A 20,144-nucleotide genomic window follows, 5' to 3' on the forward strand; every position below is an offset into this window, starting at 1 on the left:
CAGAGCTTTTCCTAGCTCACTTAACTCCACTGCCTTCCCAAAGACTGCAAGATAGCTTTCTTTAGACCTGACAAATTTATTATAATTCTCAACATTAGAATAAAAATCTCAATGTTAGGAAAATCTTAAAGGCTTTCTATGCATAACAAAATAATTTTTTCTCCTGTAAGATTGGCAAAAACAAAGGGGATTGATAATACCTAATGTGGATGTGCAGGAAACTAAACACTATTAAAAATCACTTGCAATGCATACACTTTTTTTGGAAGAACAATTTTGCAGTAAATATAAAAAATAAAATATAAAAATAGGAAGTCCTGCAGTGGGTAGGTAACATTTGGCAGAATTATGGGAAGAGCACGGTATTGAAAATAGGGGAACTAAATCAAAGTCTGTCTATGATAACAGCCAGTACTTTTCTGGTGCTTAGGTAGTCTTTTTAACATCTTATATATATTAACTGATTTAATGCTCAACTATATGTGCATTTTACAGATGAGGAAAGTGAAATATACAGAGGTTGAAAAACTTGCCTAAGCTCACACAGTAGGTGGCTCCAGAGTGCCACTACACCTTACTGCCTCCAACATCGAATGTTCAGATTCTTCCTTCCACCCCACAAAATGCTGCAGCCAAACTTATGGAAACAGCCTTCCCTGGAGAATGTGACCAACCCCATAGAAAAGCCCAAAGGTACTGACAGCAGTGGTTCTGTAAAGAAATGGCTGAGCCAGATCACTTTACATTGAAGCCCTATCCGCAAGCTCTACCCCTTGCATAAAGTTTTCAGTCAGCTTCTGGTTGCTCCATCGTTATGTATGAGTACAGAGTCAAGGATCACAGACATCTGAAGAAAGCCTCAAAAGTGAAAGACAGAGACCAAAACAGACAGAAAAAAAGCAACTTGGAAGAGAGATTACTCAAAGAGATGAAAACATAAAAGACTCAATATATCGCTTGAGAAATGAAACATAGGCTACAAAAAAATAAGAGTACTAAGAGAGCTCTTGGAAATTAAAACATGATAGTAGAAATAATACTAATAATGGTAATAATAACAACTCAATAAAAGAGCTGGAAGATGAAATTGAAATGGAGCAAAAAAGATTAAGTATGAAAAATAGAAGAAAAAGGATATGAGAATTGGAGAACCAGTATAGGAAATCCAACACCAAAAATTAGTAGTTCTGATAGAACAGAGAACAGATGGAATTATCAAAGAAATAATACAAGAAATTCTCTCAGAGATGAAGAATATGAATCTCTGGTTTGAAGGGATCCATCATGTGACCAGCACAGCAGATGAAAATGCATTTAAAGTAAGGCCTGTTGCTATGAAATTTCAGAATACTGGTGACATACTAAAGTTTCTTTCAACACTTTAAATATTTTAACCCACTCTCTTCTCACTTGTATGGTCTCTGCTGTAATTCTTATCACTGTTCCCTTATAAGTAAAGTTTTGTTACAACCTCTAACTCTTTTAAGGTTTTTTCTTTGTCTCTGATTTTCTGCAGTTTGTATATGATATGCCTAGGTGTAAATTTTTTGGTATTTATCCTGCTTGGTATTCTCTGAGCTTCTGGAATCTGTGGTTTGGTGTCTTTCATTAATTTTGGAAATTCTCAGCCATTATTATTTCAAATATTTCTACTCAATTATCTCTTCTCCTTCTGGTATTCCAATTATGCATATGTTATAACTTCTTAAATTGTTCCACAGTTATTGGATATTCTGCTCTTTATCATTTTTTTTTTCTTTGAATTTCAGTTTGGGAAACACTTATTGACATATCTCCAAACTCACTGATTCTTTCCACAGCCACATCCAATCTACTAATGAGCCCATCAAAGGCACTCTTCATTTTGTTATAGTGTTTTTTAATATCTACATTTCCTTTTGATTCCTTATGAAAGTTTCCTCTTCTCTGCTAACATTACCCATCTGTTTGTGCACGTTATCTATTTTTTCTATTAGTGCCTGTATTAGACCGTATTTGTCGCTTATAACAAAATACCTGGAACTGGGTATTTTATTTTTATTTATTTATTTATTTTTTATTTGGCAGACATTTTCTTTTATTTTTTATTTTTATTTTTTTATTTAAAGGAACTGGGTATTTTAAAAAGAAAACAAAATTTATTGCTTACAGTTTCTGAAGCTGGGAAGTCCAAAGTCCAAGGAACACATCTGGTGGTGGTGACAATGACTCAGAGGTCTCACATTATGAGATGGTGGAAGCAGAGAGAGAGAGAGAGAGAGAGAGAGAGAGAGAGAGACTAACCTCCTCATTCACTCTCCTTTTAAAGCCCTCCAAACCATGACCACCATTTTTAATCCATTCACTATGGCGTGTTCCTACAATCTAATCACCTCTTGAAGGCCCCACCTTTTAATTACCATAATAGGATTTTCCACCCTTGACAGTTACAATGGGCATTAAGCTTCTAATATATGAAATTTGGGGGATACAATTCAATCAATCCACAGCAGTGCCCTTAAAATATTAATTAACAGTTATTTTAAATTTGCAGACTAATAATTCCAAAATCTGTGTCATATTGGAGTCTGGTTCTGATGCTGGCTTTATCTCTTCAGGCTATATTTTTTCTTGTCTTTTAGCAGCTTTTGTAATCATTTGTTGAAAGCTACAAATGACGTTTCAGGTAGTAGACACTGAGGTAAAAACATATTTAGTGTGAGGTATTATGTTAATCTGGCTGGGAGTGGGGCTGTGTTTAATGTTGCTGAAGTTGTAGGTGCCAGAAGCTTCAAATTCCTCTAGTGTCCTTATTTCTGACTGCATTGTCTTTTGGTTTCCCTAATAACATCTTTTAAAATAATCTCCGTACCTTTCAGCTGTCATCCATTATTACTATACTGGAGCCCTGTTGATGTGGCGGTAAGATGTGGGAAAGAGAAGCATTCTATAATCTTACGATCACATCTCAGTCTTTTAGTTGGCCTGTGTCCTTGGGTTGTGATTTTTACAAGTCTTGTTAATATTTTCTTCACCCCCCCCCCCCGAACCCTTAGATGAGAGAGGAAGGCTAAAGAGGGCTAAGGTTGAGTAATAGCCCTTCGCCTGAGGTGAGGTAAGTCTCTGATAAAGTCTTTTACCCTGGAAAGCAGGCCTTTTTCATGGAGAACACATTGGACATATTGCAAAAGGAAAATTTTCCTTCCCCCCTGCTATATACTTAGGAAATTTTTCTTGGCTCCTCACCATGAGAACCTGGTGGGTTCTTGGAGGTAAAACCCATCAAAGTGTGGAGCCCCTTCCCTAAGACTATGGCCCCATACTCTGCCTCCAGCAATTCATCCAAATTATCATTTAAGTATTCCTACCAGTTTATGAATGAAAGGCAAGATAATTTTAGCTTGTGATTTTTTGTATTTTCCTGTCTGTTCAGATTTCGGGGTGGTAGATTGCTCTGCCACCTCAGTTCAATGAGGGGACCAAAGAAAAGTCATTGATTTTCAGTTTGTTCAGCTTTTTTTCTTGTTGTAAGGATAAGAATGGTGAATTCCAGGCTCTTCACATGCTGGAACTGAAGCCAGAAGCAGAAAAGTTTCTAAAAGCTTCTGGAAAAGAGAGAGGAAAAAGTCAGATAAAAAGACCAGCACCAGAATGGCATCAGGCTTGCTTATAGCAACATTGGAAGCTTGGCAATCTAGGGTCACGCCTTCAAAATTCGGAGGAAAAATAATATCTCACTTAAGATTCTGTTCCCTGCCAAACTAGCAAATGCGTATGATGGTAGAATAAAAATATTTTTAGAAATTTTTAGCTTTGCAATCATAGCGCCATGGCTTCAGAATTATGAGGTAAAATAATACCTAGTCTAAAATTCTGCCAAATATCAGTTGGGAATTAGGGTAGAATAAAAATATTTTTAGAAATTTTTAGACATGCAAGTACTAAAAAAAACTTTCCCCCATCACCTTGCCCTTTTCTGAGAAGCCACTGTGCTCAAAATGATGAAATAAAACAAGAAAAAAGAAAACACGGGTACAGCCCTTTTTACACGGGTACAGCCCTTTTTTATAGTTAGTCTTGTGCAACTATTTGGCTTTTTAAACTACAGGTTAATTATCCCTTATCCGAAGTGCTTGAGACCATAAGTATTTTGGATTTTGAATTTTGGAATATTTGCAGAATACATACCAGTTGAGCATCCCTAATCTGAAAATCTGAAACCCAGAATGCTCCAATGTGCATTTGCATTATGTTGGCACTCAAAAACTTTCGTATTTTGGAGCATTTTTATTTCAAATTTTCTAATTAGGAATGCTCAACCTGTATATGCATGTAAATCACTGAAATTAAAAAATATATATTTAGATATTTAAAAGAGATAAACTCTCCTTGTGAACTGGTTGAGAATTGTTTGATGAAAACATTAACTGAGATCATTTCAGTTATTTCTAGTTCAGAATGTTTAGTGTTTACCTGGTAGCATGAGTAAAAAAAAGAGGCAAAGACTTTTAATACAAATTTTCCTTTTATTTTTGTATTGTAAGGGATGAATATTGTAAACTAGACTTTTAAGGTTGACTTTAAAAGGCTCTTCATAAATGGTTACACTGTGGTATCATCATTAGACACCCTTTGGAAAATGAAATAATTGAGATCATTCTGAGAATAGGTACTTGTTGCTTGGTTTCTAAAAAAGCCCAATGATCAACATACCATATGCAGATTCAAAAAGTGCTGTATCTCAAACTTGTGCTATGGAGATTAAATGACTCTGGTCATAACAAAGGTATTGACAATGAAGATTCAAGTGAACAGTTCAAATAATATTGTTTCATGAAATGAGCAGTAAAAAAAGGTGCATTACTAAATTAATAAATTCTTTTATGTGATATTCGATTTTAAATACAAATGTAAACTAAGTTAAATATTCTAAGTAAAAAAAATGTTTTTAAATGAATTAGCTATCAAACTATTTCCCCAAAACATCTTTCATTTTCATTGAGGCGGTGGCAAGAACAGAAGCAAAGCAAAACTGTCATTCCTCAAAAGCTGAGGCCATGACTCGGTCATATTTGCATCTTGTGACCAGTGACTAAGGAAGACCCTCTCCTGCTTATCATATCTCCCTGTTTCCTTCCTATGTAGCACTTATCACTTCCTGATATTTTTGTTTATTTTTTGGTTCATATGCTTACAGTCTATCTCCCTCACCAGAATGTAAGCTCAATGAAGGCAGGGACCCTATAGTCTTGCTCATAACTGAATGCATCCTGAATGTTACCCAATGCCTCCCATAGTTATTCAGTAAAAATCAAACAGATGAAAAATGAATGAATGAGCACCTGGTAGGCCCACTAAAAAATGTGTATTGATTAAATATTCCCCATAATTTGGGGTCATCTTCTCCTCACTGGGAGGAAAATTTCTTTCTAACAATTCTTGTGAGTGATAGAGTTTACTGTGTTAAAACCTTCCTATTCACTGAATAGAATCATAGTAGAGTTGTAGCTATTAATAGCCTTTGTCCTCTGGGAAAGTTCACAAGAGTTTGTATAACCATCTTAATTACAGAGAAGACATGGCCCACTGTGCAGCTACTTCACAATAGGGGAAATAAACATGATAATGGCATGGTGCTGAGTATTCAAAAGCACAATAACTGATTTATTCACTCACCTCATTTGCTCTATCACTTTCAAGCCAGATTATTTCTAGTTTCACTTTACTTGAGATTCTTTGATGGCTCCACACTGACTACAGAAAAGTCCAAAATCTTTAACATGAAATATGAGTCCCTCAATAGTCGAGCCAGTTTCCTTTCTCCCAGTATCTGATTCCTCTCTCCCTATCAGGCACCAGCTGAAGCAAATAGCTTCCAGTTCCCTGAATAAGCCAGGCTGTCTCCTCCCTCAGTGCTTCTGCTCACCTGGCTCCTTCTGCTTGGGAAGCCCTCCCCCACCCTGGTGCACTTGGTGGTCCCTACTCGTTGGTTAAGACTCCATGAAATCTTTTCCAGTACCTTTCCAAAGGAGAAATGACCAATCATTCTGATGGAGTTTGGATGTGTTGTCCCCTCCAAAACTCATGTGGAAATTTGATCCCCAACGTGGCAGTGTTGGAAACTGATTGAGTCATGGGGGTGGATCCCTCATGAATGGATTAATGCTCTCCCTGGGGGAGGAGGGGTAGTGAGTGAGGTCTCGCTCTATTAGTTCCTGCGAGAGCTCAGAGAGCTCGTTGCTTAAAAAGACCCTGGCACCTTCTCTCTCGATTCCTGTTGCCAGTTGTGATCTGCTTGTACCCACTGCCTGCTGCCTGCCACTTTCCACCATGAGTAGAAGCAGCCTGAGGCCCACACCAGATGCAGCTATCCCGGAATCATAAGCCAAATAAACCTCTTTTCCTTATAAATTACCCAGTCTCAGGTATTTCTATTATAGCTACACAAAAGACTAAAACACCCTCTATCCTCACTTACAGATGTTCTGTAGCACCTGGCTCATGGCTACTCCCAAGACTGCTTTGCCCACTCTTCTCAGTTTTTATTCTAGATACTGGCCTCCTTGCAGTTTCTCACAACCACAATTCTCAATTGCCAGGAGTGAAAAATATTCTCCCAGGAATTTACATGGTGTGTTCCCAAGTTCATTCAACCCTCTGCTCAAAGGTAACCTAGAAGGGGTTTTCTTTGACCACCCTATCCAAAGAAATTCCTCCCCTTCTCATTTTTCTAAATAAAACTACCCCTTCTCTAGCCTCTTACCCTACTTAGCTTACTTTTTCTTTGTAATACTGATTTACCATTATATATCTAGTAATGTCCCTATCTTCCCTTCTAGAATATAAGTTCTGTGATGGTGCCTCTCTGTTCTGTTTACTTTTGTAAATATGTATGAATGAATGAATGAATGGCAGTTGTGGTCCTTTATTACATAGGTTGGCTTGACTTCACGGTTTTCTGCTGCTGAACTAGAGGGATTGTATCCTATTTCTCTTAGTCTCCAGATCCTTCTTGGTACAGAGTAACTTGATATTCCTTGTATGACTGAGTAACATCAAGTACGGGTACAAATTACCTATAACAATGGTTCCCAAAAAGGAACTCTGAATCCATGTATACTGCATAGTTTGAAAAATACAAGTTTATTTCTATAATCTTTTATCTGAAACTCTTAGAACCAGATGTGTTTCAAAATGCAGAATCATTCATTACTTAACCTTCCTAGCAGGGTCAGCGCATTGTAATCAAACACATTAATAGCTCTGCAACAAAACATGTGAAGAGTCCTACTACATCTGGTAAATAATGCTCAAGTCAGCTTTTGCTGCCAACTGAGTAATAAAGATAAGTGTTTGGGATTTTGGAGTTGTGGACAAGGAGCTGTGGATATGTACTAGCATATGGATATCTGTGAAATATCTCCATGCTTAAATGGGTTCCCCACATTCCAGAAGGTTAGGAATCACTGATTTAATGCGTTAGTTTAAAATATCTATTTTTTTCATTACCGTTAGCATTAATGAACCATTTGTTATATGTCAATCTTTGTGCTAAGCTCCTTAAATATGGATGTAAAACTATTATTTACCCCATTTTATGGGTGAGGAAACTGCCGTTTAGAGAAAGGTTTGCAACTTGCCTGCATAGCTAGTAACTGGCTAAGCTGGATCCAAAGTGAAACTGTCTCACAATAAAAAGCAACACTCTGGACTACCTGATCATCCTGACTTCATGTGGCATAAAATAAAAATTCTTCAGTCTTACCAAGTTTCTTGGTGATGTTGAGTCTAAGGAACATTTCTGTAAATCAAGTAAATGTGAAAACCCTCAGGCCATACGTTCCTCTTTGTAAAAACAGGCTGGCTATATGCAGTCAGTACATAACTGATATTTGTGTAATGAAATCATTTATTTCCTCGGTTAAACCAATGTTTCAACGTGCCCTGATTTTCTTTGCAGAACCATGGTCTGCTGTTCCCTGATAGATGGAAATAGGAAAGGTAGAAGACACCATCAAAAGGCACTAATTATAGATAACACGTAGGTTTTTAACTTATCTTTTTCCCAGAACATCTTAATTGCTTGAATTTTTTTAAAGCCAGGTGGAAGTTGAAAAAATGCATTTGTGATGGCCAAATTTTGAAGGTCCTTCAGAATTACCAAATATAGCAGTGATACTTTGGTATTAAAGAGTCAGTTGTGTAGAACAATAAAGCTATTTTTAAAAAATCCCTGCATAGGGCTGCAGCTTCAAAAAACACAGTGTTTGTGTTGGATGGTTAGTTCAGCTGTTTAGAGTGCAGTGTTGTAACACCAAGGTCCTGGGTTCGGATCCCCGTACCCGCCAGCTGCCAAAATAAAAGGGGGGGGGGAGACATAGTGTTTTGGACCTTACCACACTCACGGAAAAGCCTCAAATTATGAAATGTAGAGTAGCAAAAACACAACACATAGTCATTTTATGGTACAAAGCATATAATATGAACATGAGGATTAAGAAATAAAAATAACATGTACACTGAAAACATCACAACAGAAACGGGCTTTATTTCAACCAGACAAGTGAATTCCTCAATTAGCATCAATTTCTTCAAGACTTGAAGATATGGAAATTAGAGATGGTGCTCAGAAGGCAGAGAAGGAAAGATTCATCATGGAACAATTGTACTGCCCTTCAAAAATCCTTTTTCAACAATACACTCAATCCAAAAGACTATTAGATCTCATGTGTTCCAACATTCATATAAGACCCTCATTTTAAAGTTTGCCATCAGTCTTAATGGAGTCTTTCAAACAGAAAAAAACTATATATAGATTGGTATTGTAAATTGTTTTTTAATTTTAGAAACTGGGATCGAAATACAGTTTAAAATATTAAAAATGAAAAAATGTTAACATTATTATTTAAGATGTCTTGTTACAAAGCTCCTAGATACATACATGTACAAAATAAATAGATATCACTACCTGACACCTCAACCCATGACTTCTCATAAATCTTCTGATATGAACAGTTAATCTACTGGGAGACTTTCCCCAATAAGTTCCAAACTTCTTGCACAAAGATTTGCTGACATTTATATGTTGTGCATGGATGAGGACATTTCATCATAGTATATTTCAACTTAATATAACCTAGCATAAAATAAAACCAACAAAACATTATATTTATAAGGAATAAGACGAAATTGCCTATAATTTTCAACTTTTGCCTGACTCACTGAATTTCTTATCACTTTCAGAGTTTTCTTTCCATGGGCACTTTTGAGAGCTTTAGATCTCATGCTTAACTTTGTATTGAGTTGATCAGCACCTTGATTGATATGAACAATTAAAGAAAGGTGATGGGTGGGGGACAGAGATCATCAGAGGACAGAAACAAGGGAAAGGACTCTCTTTTTTCATAAGACATTCAAACAGAAAAAACAAGACAAAAAAGGGTAAACAAACAAAAAAGTGTTCACAGTAACACATGCCAGATTTGTAGTTTCATTTGAAACCAACAGCAAATCATGAAACGTCATGAAAAATATAAGTAAAGGTAAAATCTCCTAGAGTAATTACTAAATGAAGTTAAAATTACCACACCGATCAGTAAACCCCAGAAGAAAAATGAACAGCGCTTACATTTTAGGTCCTCCTTAAACATCGTACAACTTTTCAAAGTTAATGCATAAAAATGGTAGGTTTGGCCACGCTGCACAAATTTTTTTTAAAAAATACAATATACAGAAAAAATTCTTATATTCCCTATTTTGAATCATAAGCTCAAAACCTAGGAGTAAAAGATCAGCTAGAAGGATTTTAAGTTATTTACAAATCCAGCAGGTTCATCTGTCATAATGGCTTGGCTTCCGTCCCACAGTGACTTTCACCTTCTCCAGCAGCAATTTTCAGTTGTGTCTTCACAGGAGGCTGTTCTTTCCACTGTCATCTCTACTGGTCATCAGTCATTTTGAACAGTTCCAACAGTGCCCCAACAGCTCCAAAATAACCCTACAAAAACAATGGAAAACTTCTGTGTGATTATCTCTGAACCTTAGCCAAATACTTATCATTTTTAATAGTTCTAGGAATGCCACTCCCATAATGTTATTGATAAAAGAGAAAATTAAAACCTGAACTCTCTGCCATGAAACATGGTGGAATAATAACAACCATAATTTATTGAACAACTACTTGTTTGTATATATTAAATAGGTTAACATATGTAAAGTGCTTAGAATAGTCTGACACACAGCTTGTGCTAAGTGCTGGGTAACAGTATTATAACTTTTGTTTTAATCTTTGCCATGGCGAAGTTCATATTATTTTTTCACAGATGAGAACTGGAAGGTAATAAAGTAAATTACCCTTTCAGGATCATGGGCCTAACACCAAATCTCTTTGACTTCAAAGCGGTACCTCATGGGCCGGCCTGTGGCTCACTCGGGAGAGTGTGGTGTTGATAACACGAAGGCCATGGGTTTGGATCCCATATAGGGATGGCCGGTTAGCTCACTGGGTGAGTGTGGTGCTGACAACACCAAGCCAAGGGTTAAGATCCCCTTACCAATCATCTTTAAAAAAAAAAAAAGCTGTACCTCATGGGAGAATACCCTAAACTTCCCTCAGTAGGTCGTGGGAAGGTACTTAAATGAGCCTGAGCCTCACATTGCCCGTGTGTAAAATAAAAACCCACGTTTCTGTAAAAATGAAAGGAACGAAAAACCAGAAATTTTTAGAGAACCTGTGTCTTAGGCTGCCATATATAACAAAGTGCTATAGGCTGGATGGCTTATAAACGATAGAAATTTATTTCTCCCAGTTCGGGAGGTTGGGAAGTCTGAGATCAAGGTGTCTATGTAGGGCCTGTTCCTTACAGATGGCTGTCTTCTCACAGCAACCCCACATGGCAGAAGGGGCAAGGGAGCTCCTTTGTGCCTCTTTCATAAGGACACCAAGCCCTCATGACCTAATCACCTCCAAAAGGCCCCACCTCCTAATACCATCACCTTGGGGATTAGGATTTCAACATATGAATTTGGGGGGGAAACAGATATTCAGTCCATAGTGACTTGTTTCCAAAAGGCAGGAGACTGTATTCCTCTGGTATTTGCCTGACAACAGTTATTTACTGCAGAAATAGGTGTGAATGTGTGGGATTTTTGTTGCTGTTGCTGCCAGCTAACATTTATTAAAACCTCATTATATGCTAAAATTTGTTCTAAGCATTTTACATGGACTTACTCATTTACTCATCTCTGTAACTCTAAGAGACAAATGTTATTGCCCCATTCTACAAATGCTAAATCAGATATGGAGTAGAATCAGTGTCTAAGATCTCATGGTCAGTGAAAGGCTGTGCTCTTAACTGCTTGGCTAGATTACTTCTCTCAGGAGATGCTCAGTATTATTAGTTGACTAAAGGAGAAATTAAGTAAGTGAGGACTCTTAAGGCCAGGGCAGGTGACCACCAAACCAGTGCCTCCCCAAAATTCTCTCTGTTGCATTCTCTGGTAAGACCTGCCTAAGACAGAGTGAACTTAAGAATGCAGAGAATTTTCTGAGTGACACCTTCAAGGGGTTATAAGAATGCTCCACTTTCACTGGCCATAAAGACTGAGTTGTGATATGTAGTAACAAACCAAAACCATAGCCAAAAGGGGCTTACATTGTACAAAGTGGTACAGGTGACTACATTTTTACATTCAGAGGTGAGTTTGCCCAAAATGTTGGATTTTATTGTCTTACCACCAACTACTAACTGTGTGATCTTATTGATAACTTGCCATCCTTGACAGCTTCCAGGTTTTATTCTCTGCATTAGACCAAGAGGATCGATCCTGACTTAAGGTTGCCAGATAAAATACAGATAAATGCCAGAGAAGATGACCAAGCATCCTGTATTTTTTAATGTTAAATATGGCAACTCTATCTGAACTAGCAGAGGTTTTCTTTTTATTTACTTTTTTAAAGCTAAGATACGTTTTCTTTTTCAAACAAAACTTTACACAGAAAATCCATAAATAAGCAGATTTAAAAGGGAGCTGCTCTGGTTGGGGGAGAGGGAGTGAAGGTTCTGGGACATCATTCCTCCTCACCCAAAAAAGGCTATATCATTTCATGCCTTAAGCCTGATTAAAAAAAAAAAAAAAAAAAAAAAAAATGCTTTCTTCAGTATTAATTTCTTCATTGGGCCTTAACTATTTAGTATTTAAGTTCTTACTGCTTTAATAAAACAAAATATGGGCAGCAAGAGCTCTAAATAACTTCTAAATGCATTGGTAACTTCTCAAATAAATAATTCAGTTTGGAAATGAGAGAAATGTCACAGTAGTCATTCATTACAATTGAAATTTACAATACTGGTTCTCTCAATGTTTTTCTATGGTAACATGCTCAAGAGATTAGGTACGTCCTATGATAAATAGTAGCTCTCTACAGCACTGATTTTTAAAGGTGGTGACAGAGGAGGTGGGAGAAGAGAGGAGGTTCTCCCACTCACTCTTAGAATCCTTGACTTATGTTATGACAGAAACTCCACATAACGGACTCTGTGGACTGACACTCTTCATTTCCTCAGTAAACGGGTTCACCACTGGCCAGGCACGCCGACCTCTCAAGGCTAATGGGCTACTCTAACTAGCTCAAGCACTTCTGTTCTCACCAGCTGAATTGTTTACTTGCCAAAAGTTAGCTGTATTTATTCTCGAAATTATTTATGACAGTTTTATTGTTAATGTAATAATTTAGTTTTATTACATACTACCTAAACCAATAAAAAGTCTGTGACATGGTGGTCTGTTCTGTGAAAATTCAGTTCAACTCTTGAAAAAGACTGAAAAGGGTAGTCACAAACCATCGCTCCCTACTTAGGTGGATGCAACAACATGAAAGACTGAGGGACAAATCTAGAAGGATTTTGCAACCAAATTGTCTCATAAGTATCTTTAATTTCTTGATTCACTTTAAGAAAACAAACTGTAAATCAAAGAAGATGCATAATAATATTTGTAGATTATGAAACTATAGCACTCCAATCAGCAGACACCATGTTCAAAAATAGGCTTTGGTCCTCCATCAGAAGATTGGTGAATAAATGCACATTTATGCATTATAAGTTAAAATGGTTAAAGAGTTATTTTTTAATAATTAACCATTTTAATGGACTTTTGAAAAAAAATTTAAAAATTTTATTGTAAACTGGCAATTTATAATTGTTTATGGAATAAAGTGATGTTATGATTTATGAATATAATGTGGAATAATTAAATCAAACTAATTAATATATCCACCTCAAATACCATCACTGTGGTGAGAATATTTGAAATTTATTCTCTTAATTTTGAAATGTACAGGACACTATTATTGACTATATTCATGATGCTGTGCAATAGATCTCAAAAAAAGTGTTCTCCTACCTGAGGTTTTGCACACTTTGAGAATCATCTCCCCCTCCCCCCACCCCAGCCTCTGTAACCACCATTCTACTCTCTGCTTCTATGAGTTCAATTGTTTTTGACTCCACATCGGTGAGAACTTGTGGTATTTGTCTTTCTGTTTGACTTATTTCACTTAGCATAATGTTCTCCAATTCCATCCATGTTGTTCCAAATGATAGAATTTCTTTCTTTTTAAAGGCTGAATAGTATCCATTGTGTATATATACCACATTTTCTTAACCATTCATCTGTTGATGGACACTTAGGTTGACTCCATAATGTGGCTATCATGTGCTGCAACAAACATGAGAGTGCAGATTTCTCTTCAGTGTGGTAATTTTCTTTCCTTTAGGTAAAGACCAGCAGGGAGATAGCTGGAACATATGGTAGTTCTACTTTTAGTTTTTTGAGGAACCTCCACACGGTTTTCCATAATGGTTGTACTAACTTACATTCCCAGTGACTTTATTTTTGATTAACCAACTATCAGTCTCGATTGTTGGATAAGAGGGCTTCCATTTTATATATATACTGTAGTTCTTTCTTACACTTTCATAAATGCAAAGTTTAAATGGCAACTTTTCTACTCGACCCATTTTAAAACTGAGATCACTCATGTTAGATAAACCAAAATATAGTCTACATAGGACGATTAAGTCTGTGTAAGCTCAACCTACCTCATGTTCCAAAAACAGAGCTTTTAGCTGTCCTTTGGACCAAAAATCCATGGCATATGCTAGCAGCTTCATGGAGACCATATTGATTCTGAGAAAATTCCCAACAAACACAACTCTGTCAATATTCTGAAAAAAAAAGTTAAAGAAAAACAATTGAGTCATGCCATAGAAATAGCATTTAGCAAACACCCAATGTCCTGTATATCACTATATAGAACCTTGCAGAGTGTATTATTTTTTAGTGGAACTATTTCAGCACTTCCAAAATGAAGTTGAACAAATCTCATAATGCATCCCACAAAAACAGGAGGGTAAGACTTTAGTTGGGCAAGACAGAAACTGATACTGGGCTTATTTGCAGGTGTTATGTCAGATTGCTTTATGTCTGACATAAAATTCAGCTCCCAGCACATATATAATATGAAATTGTAACTGGAGTTCAAGTTTAGCTGAATGTCTTTGTGCATTCCCTCAATCCCCCAAACTTCCAAATATAAAATACTATTATAACCAACTCACAAAAAAATGACTATGATATGGTTTATTCATCTATTCAGCTTGCTCTGTGCTGGACACTCGGATACAAAAAAGAAACAATACTCAGTCTCTGCTCTCAGGATATATGGTGGAATATCCTGTTTGGTCAACAAAATGAGTTAAAATATGGTAACAAAAAATACATTTATATTTTTGTCATCATTGATGTAGGTGTGCATTCTGAACACACACTTCTGAACACGCCTCTTCTCTCCTGTCCGTGCAGACATGCTCCAAATCCTGTAAACTTCCAGCTCTAGTGCACTCGCAGCTCTTCTCACTCCCCCGATACTTCTTAAGCTTAAAACTGAGCTCAGCCTGTCTACTCAGCAGAAGTTGCTCACCCACTCACAAAGCCAGTTGCTATGGTCACTCATGAAAGGCAAGAGAGTCTCTGAAGCTGCCATTATTTTCTGCTTGGTCTATCAAGAGTAATCAGGGTCTGGGAACATCACCTTTTAAATGTCTCAAGTTTTAACAATGCATGTTTATGAACCCATTAACCACTGAAAAATTTCCATGGGTGAGGGGGTGGGAAGCGGTTTTAATAAGTTTTCATTAAAAAAAAAAAAAAAAAACCTTTAGCTACAAACTGCCCAGACTAAGAGGTGCGAGAAAAAGTAAGAAACTCAGATTAAAGAGGAATGTAATTAAACTTAGGAGTTCATCCTTTCTCGCAAAACAAGGAAGCCCAAGGTAGGACTTGCTGAAAGCCGAGTCCTGCATTACCCTGGTAGAAATCTGGAAGGAGTAGAAGTGGCATTAAAAGCTGATTAGTACCCTGTGCTTCAAATAAATTCCAAAGGGGTCAAAAGTGTAAATGTTAAAGAAAAAAAAAAAAAAAAGAAAGAAAAAGAAAAAAGAAAAACAGACCGGAGGAAAACATGAGAGAATTCTTTTTAAAAATATGTTGAAGGGCTGGCCCGTGGCTCACTCGGGAGAGTGTGGTGCTGATAACACCAAGGCCACGGGTTCGGATCCCATATAGGGATGGCCGGTTAGCTCAATTGGGAGAGCCTGGTGCTAACAACACCAAGTTGGTGTTAAGGTCCCCTTACCAGTCATCTTTATAAAAAAATAAATAAATAAAAACAATGTTGAAGTAGAAAAGGTATAACACTCAGAATCCATTAAAAAAGATTGATATATTTATTTTTAAAATCAAACATTTATTGGGCTGGCCCCGTGGCTCACTCGGGAGAGAGCGGCACTGGTAGCGCTGAGGCTGCGGGTTAGGATCCTACATAGGGATGGCCGGTGCACTCACTGGCTGAGCGTGGTGCTGACCACACCGTGCGGAGGATTGCGATCCCCTTACAGGTCAAAAACAAACAAACAAACATTTATTCAGAGGAAAAGCAACACCACAAACAAATCCAAATGGGAAGCAATAAATAAAAAATATTTTCAGTACATATCATGTAAAATAGATTCATTACCTAATTAATAGAGTTCCTATAACTCAAAAACAAAAAACAAACAAAAAAAACCCCAAAAATCAAACAGTCTATCAATAGAGAAATGGGTGAGCAAACAGATTGTCCACCTGTGCACAAAAGGGGAAATTCTAATGGCTATTAAATACATGAAAAATGCTTAATCTCACTTATAATAAGAAAAATGCAAATTAATCCCAAAATAAGGTACCATTTTTTACCTATTAGATGGGAAAAGGTCAAAAAGTTTGAAAATGTTCTGTGGAGAAATTTGTACTCTTATAACTGTTTCGGTGAGAATACAAATTAGAGCCACTTTTATGGAGGTAATTTTATATTTGTCAAAATTACAATCAACATATCCTTTCATTCAGCAATTTCCCTTCTAGAAATTTATCCTACAGATATACTCACATGTACGCAAAACAATGTATGAATGTGTGTACTATCTTAAATATACCGCAGATTTTAATAATACCAAATGACTAGAAAAACTTAAGTATCATTAGAAAATTGATGAAATCAATAACAACATATCTACATGTTAGGATGTTATATTGTCATTAAAATGAAGCAATTTAAAATATACTAATATGAGCAATCTTAAGATATGTTACTATGTAAAAAAGCAAGAGGCAATATTTTCAGAGGTGCATATTAAAATATGTAGGGTAGACTGATATAATGTCTGGAATTTGCTTTCTAATATTTTAGCAAAAAAGAGACAGAAGGAGAAGGAGAGAGGACCAGGGGAGGAGAAAGAAGAAAACAGATAGATTTAAAGCATGTGTGATGGAGTCTTCATAACTGTGGAGTCTGGGTTGATGAATACATAGAGGTTCTTTATATTGTTCTCTCTCCTTTATGTATTGTTTACCAATTTTCATAATATTTGATAAACAAAGCAAGATGTAGAATAATATTATGTCAAGGGTGAATTGCATGGTATGTGATTATATCTCAATAAAGCTGTAATTTAAAAAAAGAATGTTATGTAGAGTTTGCTATCTTACCTTTGGAAGGATATATTTATTCTGTATTACATACAATACAGGATAAAAACAAAAAAAATTTAAAAACAATGCTGCCTCTAGTGAGGTTAACATTGAGGGCCAGAGGTGGAAATGGTGACTCACTTCCCTGTATACCCTTCTGGTGTCTTCAGAGCTCTACATTATGTGCTTATATTATCTATTCAAAAATATGAATAAGAAAATTCAAAGGGAAACACACTGCTGCCATCACTGGTGTCCCCTGGGAGCCTGTGCTGTCTAGACGCCCTCTGACGGAGCCTAGGGGACCAGTGATTCCCTTCATTCATTCAACTCCATGGAAAATCTAAACTAGTTACTCAAACTAGTGTATAACATGGCTACATTTTCAGATAAGCACTCCAACAATAAATGGCACTGGCACTGAAATCAAAAGTAAAAAATAGTTGCCCTCCCGCAAAGGGATTATGATACCTGTTAAAAGACCTGTTGGTTCACTCCAGTCAGAAGTGCAAGGCAGACTCCAGGTGTGTGGAAAGCAGGGGAAAGGTCACCTATTGCTCTAGGGGGCAAGGGATGTTACCATTTAACTGACCTTTGAGAGCCCATGAGTACAGGCAACTGCACACATACTAGTCTTAAGGCTTGTTTGGTCTAGTTTGGAAAAACACGCTTTAAAGGTCAAAAAATAAACCCTCTGTTATAATCAGTCCCATGACTGAAGTGGACTTTGAAAAGGCACATCTCTAGAAAACCGTTTTATCTGAATATCAGCCTTCCATTTAAACTCCATTTGAACTGGAGACTTGCAAAAAGTTACGACCCTGATCCACAGGCATCTAACATACACTATTCAATGCTGTGAAAGGAAGGTGTCTCTTTTGTAACTCCAGAGTTGAAAGGCAGGGATAAAACCCACATACCCTAACACTCCACTATTCAGCTGGGAAGGGGCTTGCAGGGGCTTCTGAGTATCCATAATGTTCTATTTCTTGAGCTGATTGGTGGCTATACAGGTGTAGGGGGCGGGGGTGAGTGTGTTTGAAAATTCATTATGCTGTATACTTATGATTTGAGCCTTCTTCCGTGTGTCATATTTCTATTAAAAATTATATTTTTTAAAACTCCATTACTGATGCTACTCTGGTTCTTTAATACTTCTATTACCTGTTCCATACCCTAGCTTCTCTTTGTTTTCCTAACACACCTTAGTGAGAAGAAAGTTGTTCTACTTTACACATCTTGTATTTCAAAAAAGGGTTCCAATTTTTCCAAAAGAATTTTGCAATGTTTTAAAACATATGAAGAAAGCTTTGTGTGTCAGCTCCACCCCTTCTTGTGCCTGGGGCTCTGGCCTGGCCTCAGCTGCAGCAAGCTCTCTGTGCTTTGATAGCCCTGTACAATGCTGCTTGAACTCCATGCCACAAGGCAACACTGTAAAGAAGCTGAAAGCAGAGAGAATATCGAATATTGCAAGTGGAGCTATTTTACCTGCAATTATTTGCAAGGATGCTCAGAAATTTTCCTCACATTTCAGTAAGCACATGGCAATAATGATGGCTACAGAAGCTATGACATGGGCTGTAATTTTACCATGTTTCCATAGTTGAATGGTTTAGCGTTTGCTATTTATCATTCAGTACCTACTTACTCCTCCCCCTCCCCCAGCATACACATATACCCTTCTGGTTCTACAAGGTGTGACTACACTAAAGGGCAGGTTTCCCAAGGATAGGTAGTTTTGTAAGAGTCAACAGTTATTACACTGCCACTGATAATGCGTATGAATGACATGCAGCTTGGTTTAAGCAAGGCCTTACCTCATTCAACGCACACATTCGAGCAATGGAGCCAATGTTGTTGGTGATGGTGACCAATGTGGCCCGGGCGAGGTCTTCCTTGCTGATGGAATCTCGCTTTTCTTTACTCATCATGTTGCCAAAGCTATGTTGGAAATATTAGCGAGAGTGTTCAAAATCATCCTCAGGCAGGGCCCATACTTCCACCAAGGTAATGTGGAAAGCTCTATGAATAACTCTGTTCAAACTCAAATGACCTGATTTTGCTACCATGGTTTATAAGCAGACAGTATTACTGTATGAATGGCTGGTTGTCCTTTTCTTAACAGGGACAAAGTAGCATAACTATTCATGGGGGCGAAATTTTTCATGCCTCTAGATATCTGGACAAGAATGAAACAGGGGAAATTGTTGCAGTTTTCCAGAACCTTCTTTCAAAGTTGCCTTATTTTAAGCACAATCATCAATAGCTAAACATCTCAGTGTTTAGGGCAGGAGATCAAGTCTGAGCTCTGCTGTAATAGATATATGCACCAGGCTGGTTGACATTTTTAAAAATAACCAAATGAATGGCCAGGGTGGAGAGGCTGCCTTGTGTTGAATCACTACTGCTCCTAGCTACTTAAGTCTCTACCTTGATGCTACAGCAGATCCTTGAAGGCCAAATCGTTCATAGTCTCCTCCGTAAATGTCCTTCACCAGCTTATCAACATTGGTGCTGTCGCCTTTAGCTGCCATTTCCAGAGCTTCTTCAAAGGTCTCACAACCAGTCAGCAAGCAACATAGGCCTAGGAATGTTCCACCTCCAAGACTGAAGGAACAATAAGGTTTATTTTTAAATTTTACTTTAAGATATGCCCATCCAAGTCCCCAACTACATTAAGACTATAAACATGGGTTAATAAAAACAGAAGAAAAACAAAGGGGCACTTGAATTAAAGTAATGGGGTGCAAGAGCTTTAGGGTAGATCAGGTAAAAAAAGAGGGCGGAGACTGAAAAGGAACATCAAGGAAAACTTTGCCCCTAAATTTGAGAACAAAACTTGAGAAAGACTCTCACTGATTTCCGTTGTGAGACCTTCAACTAGCCACTAACCTAAGTGGTTCATTCAGTCTTCCCACTTATGAAATGAGGCCAAATCATGCCCTCTTCTATTTGGGTGGTCTAAAAAGCAGCAAATAATCAGAGAAATGGCTGCTATCAAAAAAACAAAAAAGCAAAACAAAACAAAAAAACCCCAATATTCAGCTGAATACAAACACTTAGAAAAAGAAATTGTGTATGTGTAAAGCATTGTT

At 37.2% G+C, this 20,144-nt stretch overlaps 1 protein-coding gene across 1 annotated transcript in view; it reads right to left on the reverse strand.

Moving 5' to 3' along the window:
• Positions 1–8,897: 8,897 nt before the first annotated feature.
• PANK1 (pantothenate kinase 1) overlaps positions 8,898–20,144 on the reverse strand; it is a 53,257-nt gene continuing 42,010 nt past the window's right edge. Inside the window, exons 4-7 of the mRNA XM_063102838.1 lie at positions 19,480–19,656; positions 18,867–18,990; positions 14,082–14,207; positions 8,898–9,976 (exon numbers count right to left, since the gene is read on the reverse strand). Of these exons, the coding sequence (XP_062958908.1) occupies positions 9,917–9,976; positions 14,082–14,207; positions 18,867–18,990; positions 19,480–19,656 (487 nt within the window). The 3' untranslated portion in view covers positions 8,898–9,916. The remainder of the gene's footprint in view (positions 9,977–14,081; positions 14,208–18,866; positions 18,991–19,479; positions 19,657–20,144) is intronic.

This window comes from Cynocephalus volans, chromosome 7 (genome assembly GCF_027409185.1).
Source record: "Cynocephalus volans isolate mCynVol1 chromosome 7, mCynVol1.pri, whole genome shotgun sequence".
NCBI lineage: Eukaryota > Metazoa > Chordata > Mammalia > Dermoptera > Cynocephalidae > Cynocephalus > Cynocephalus volans.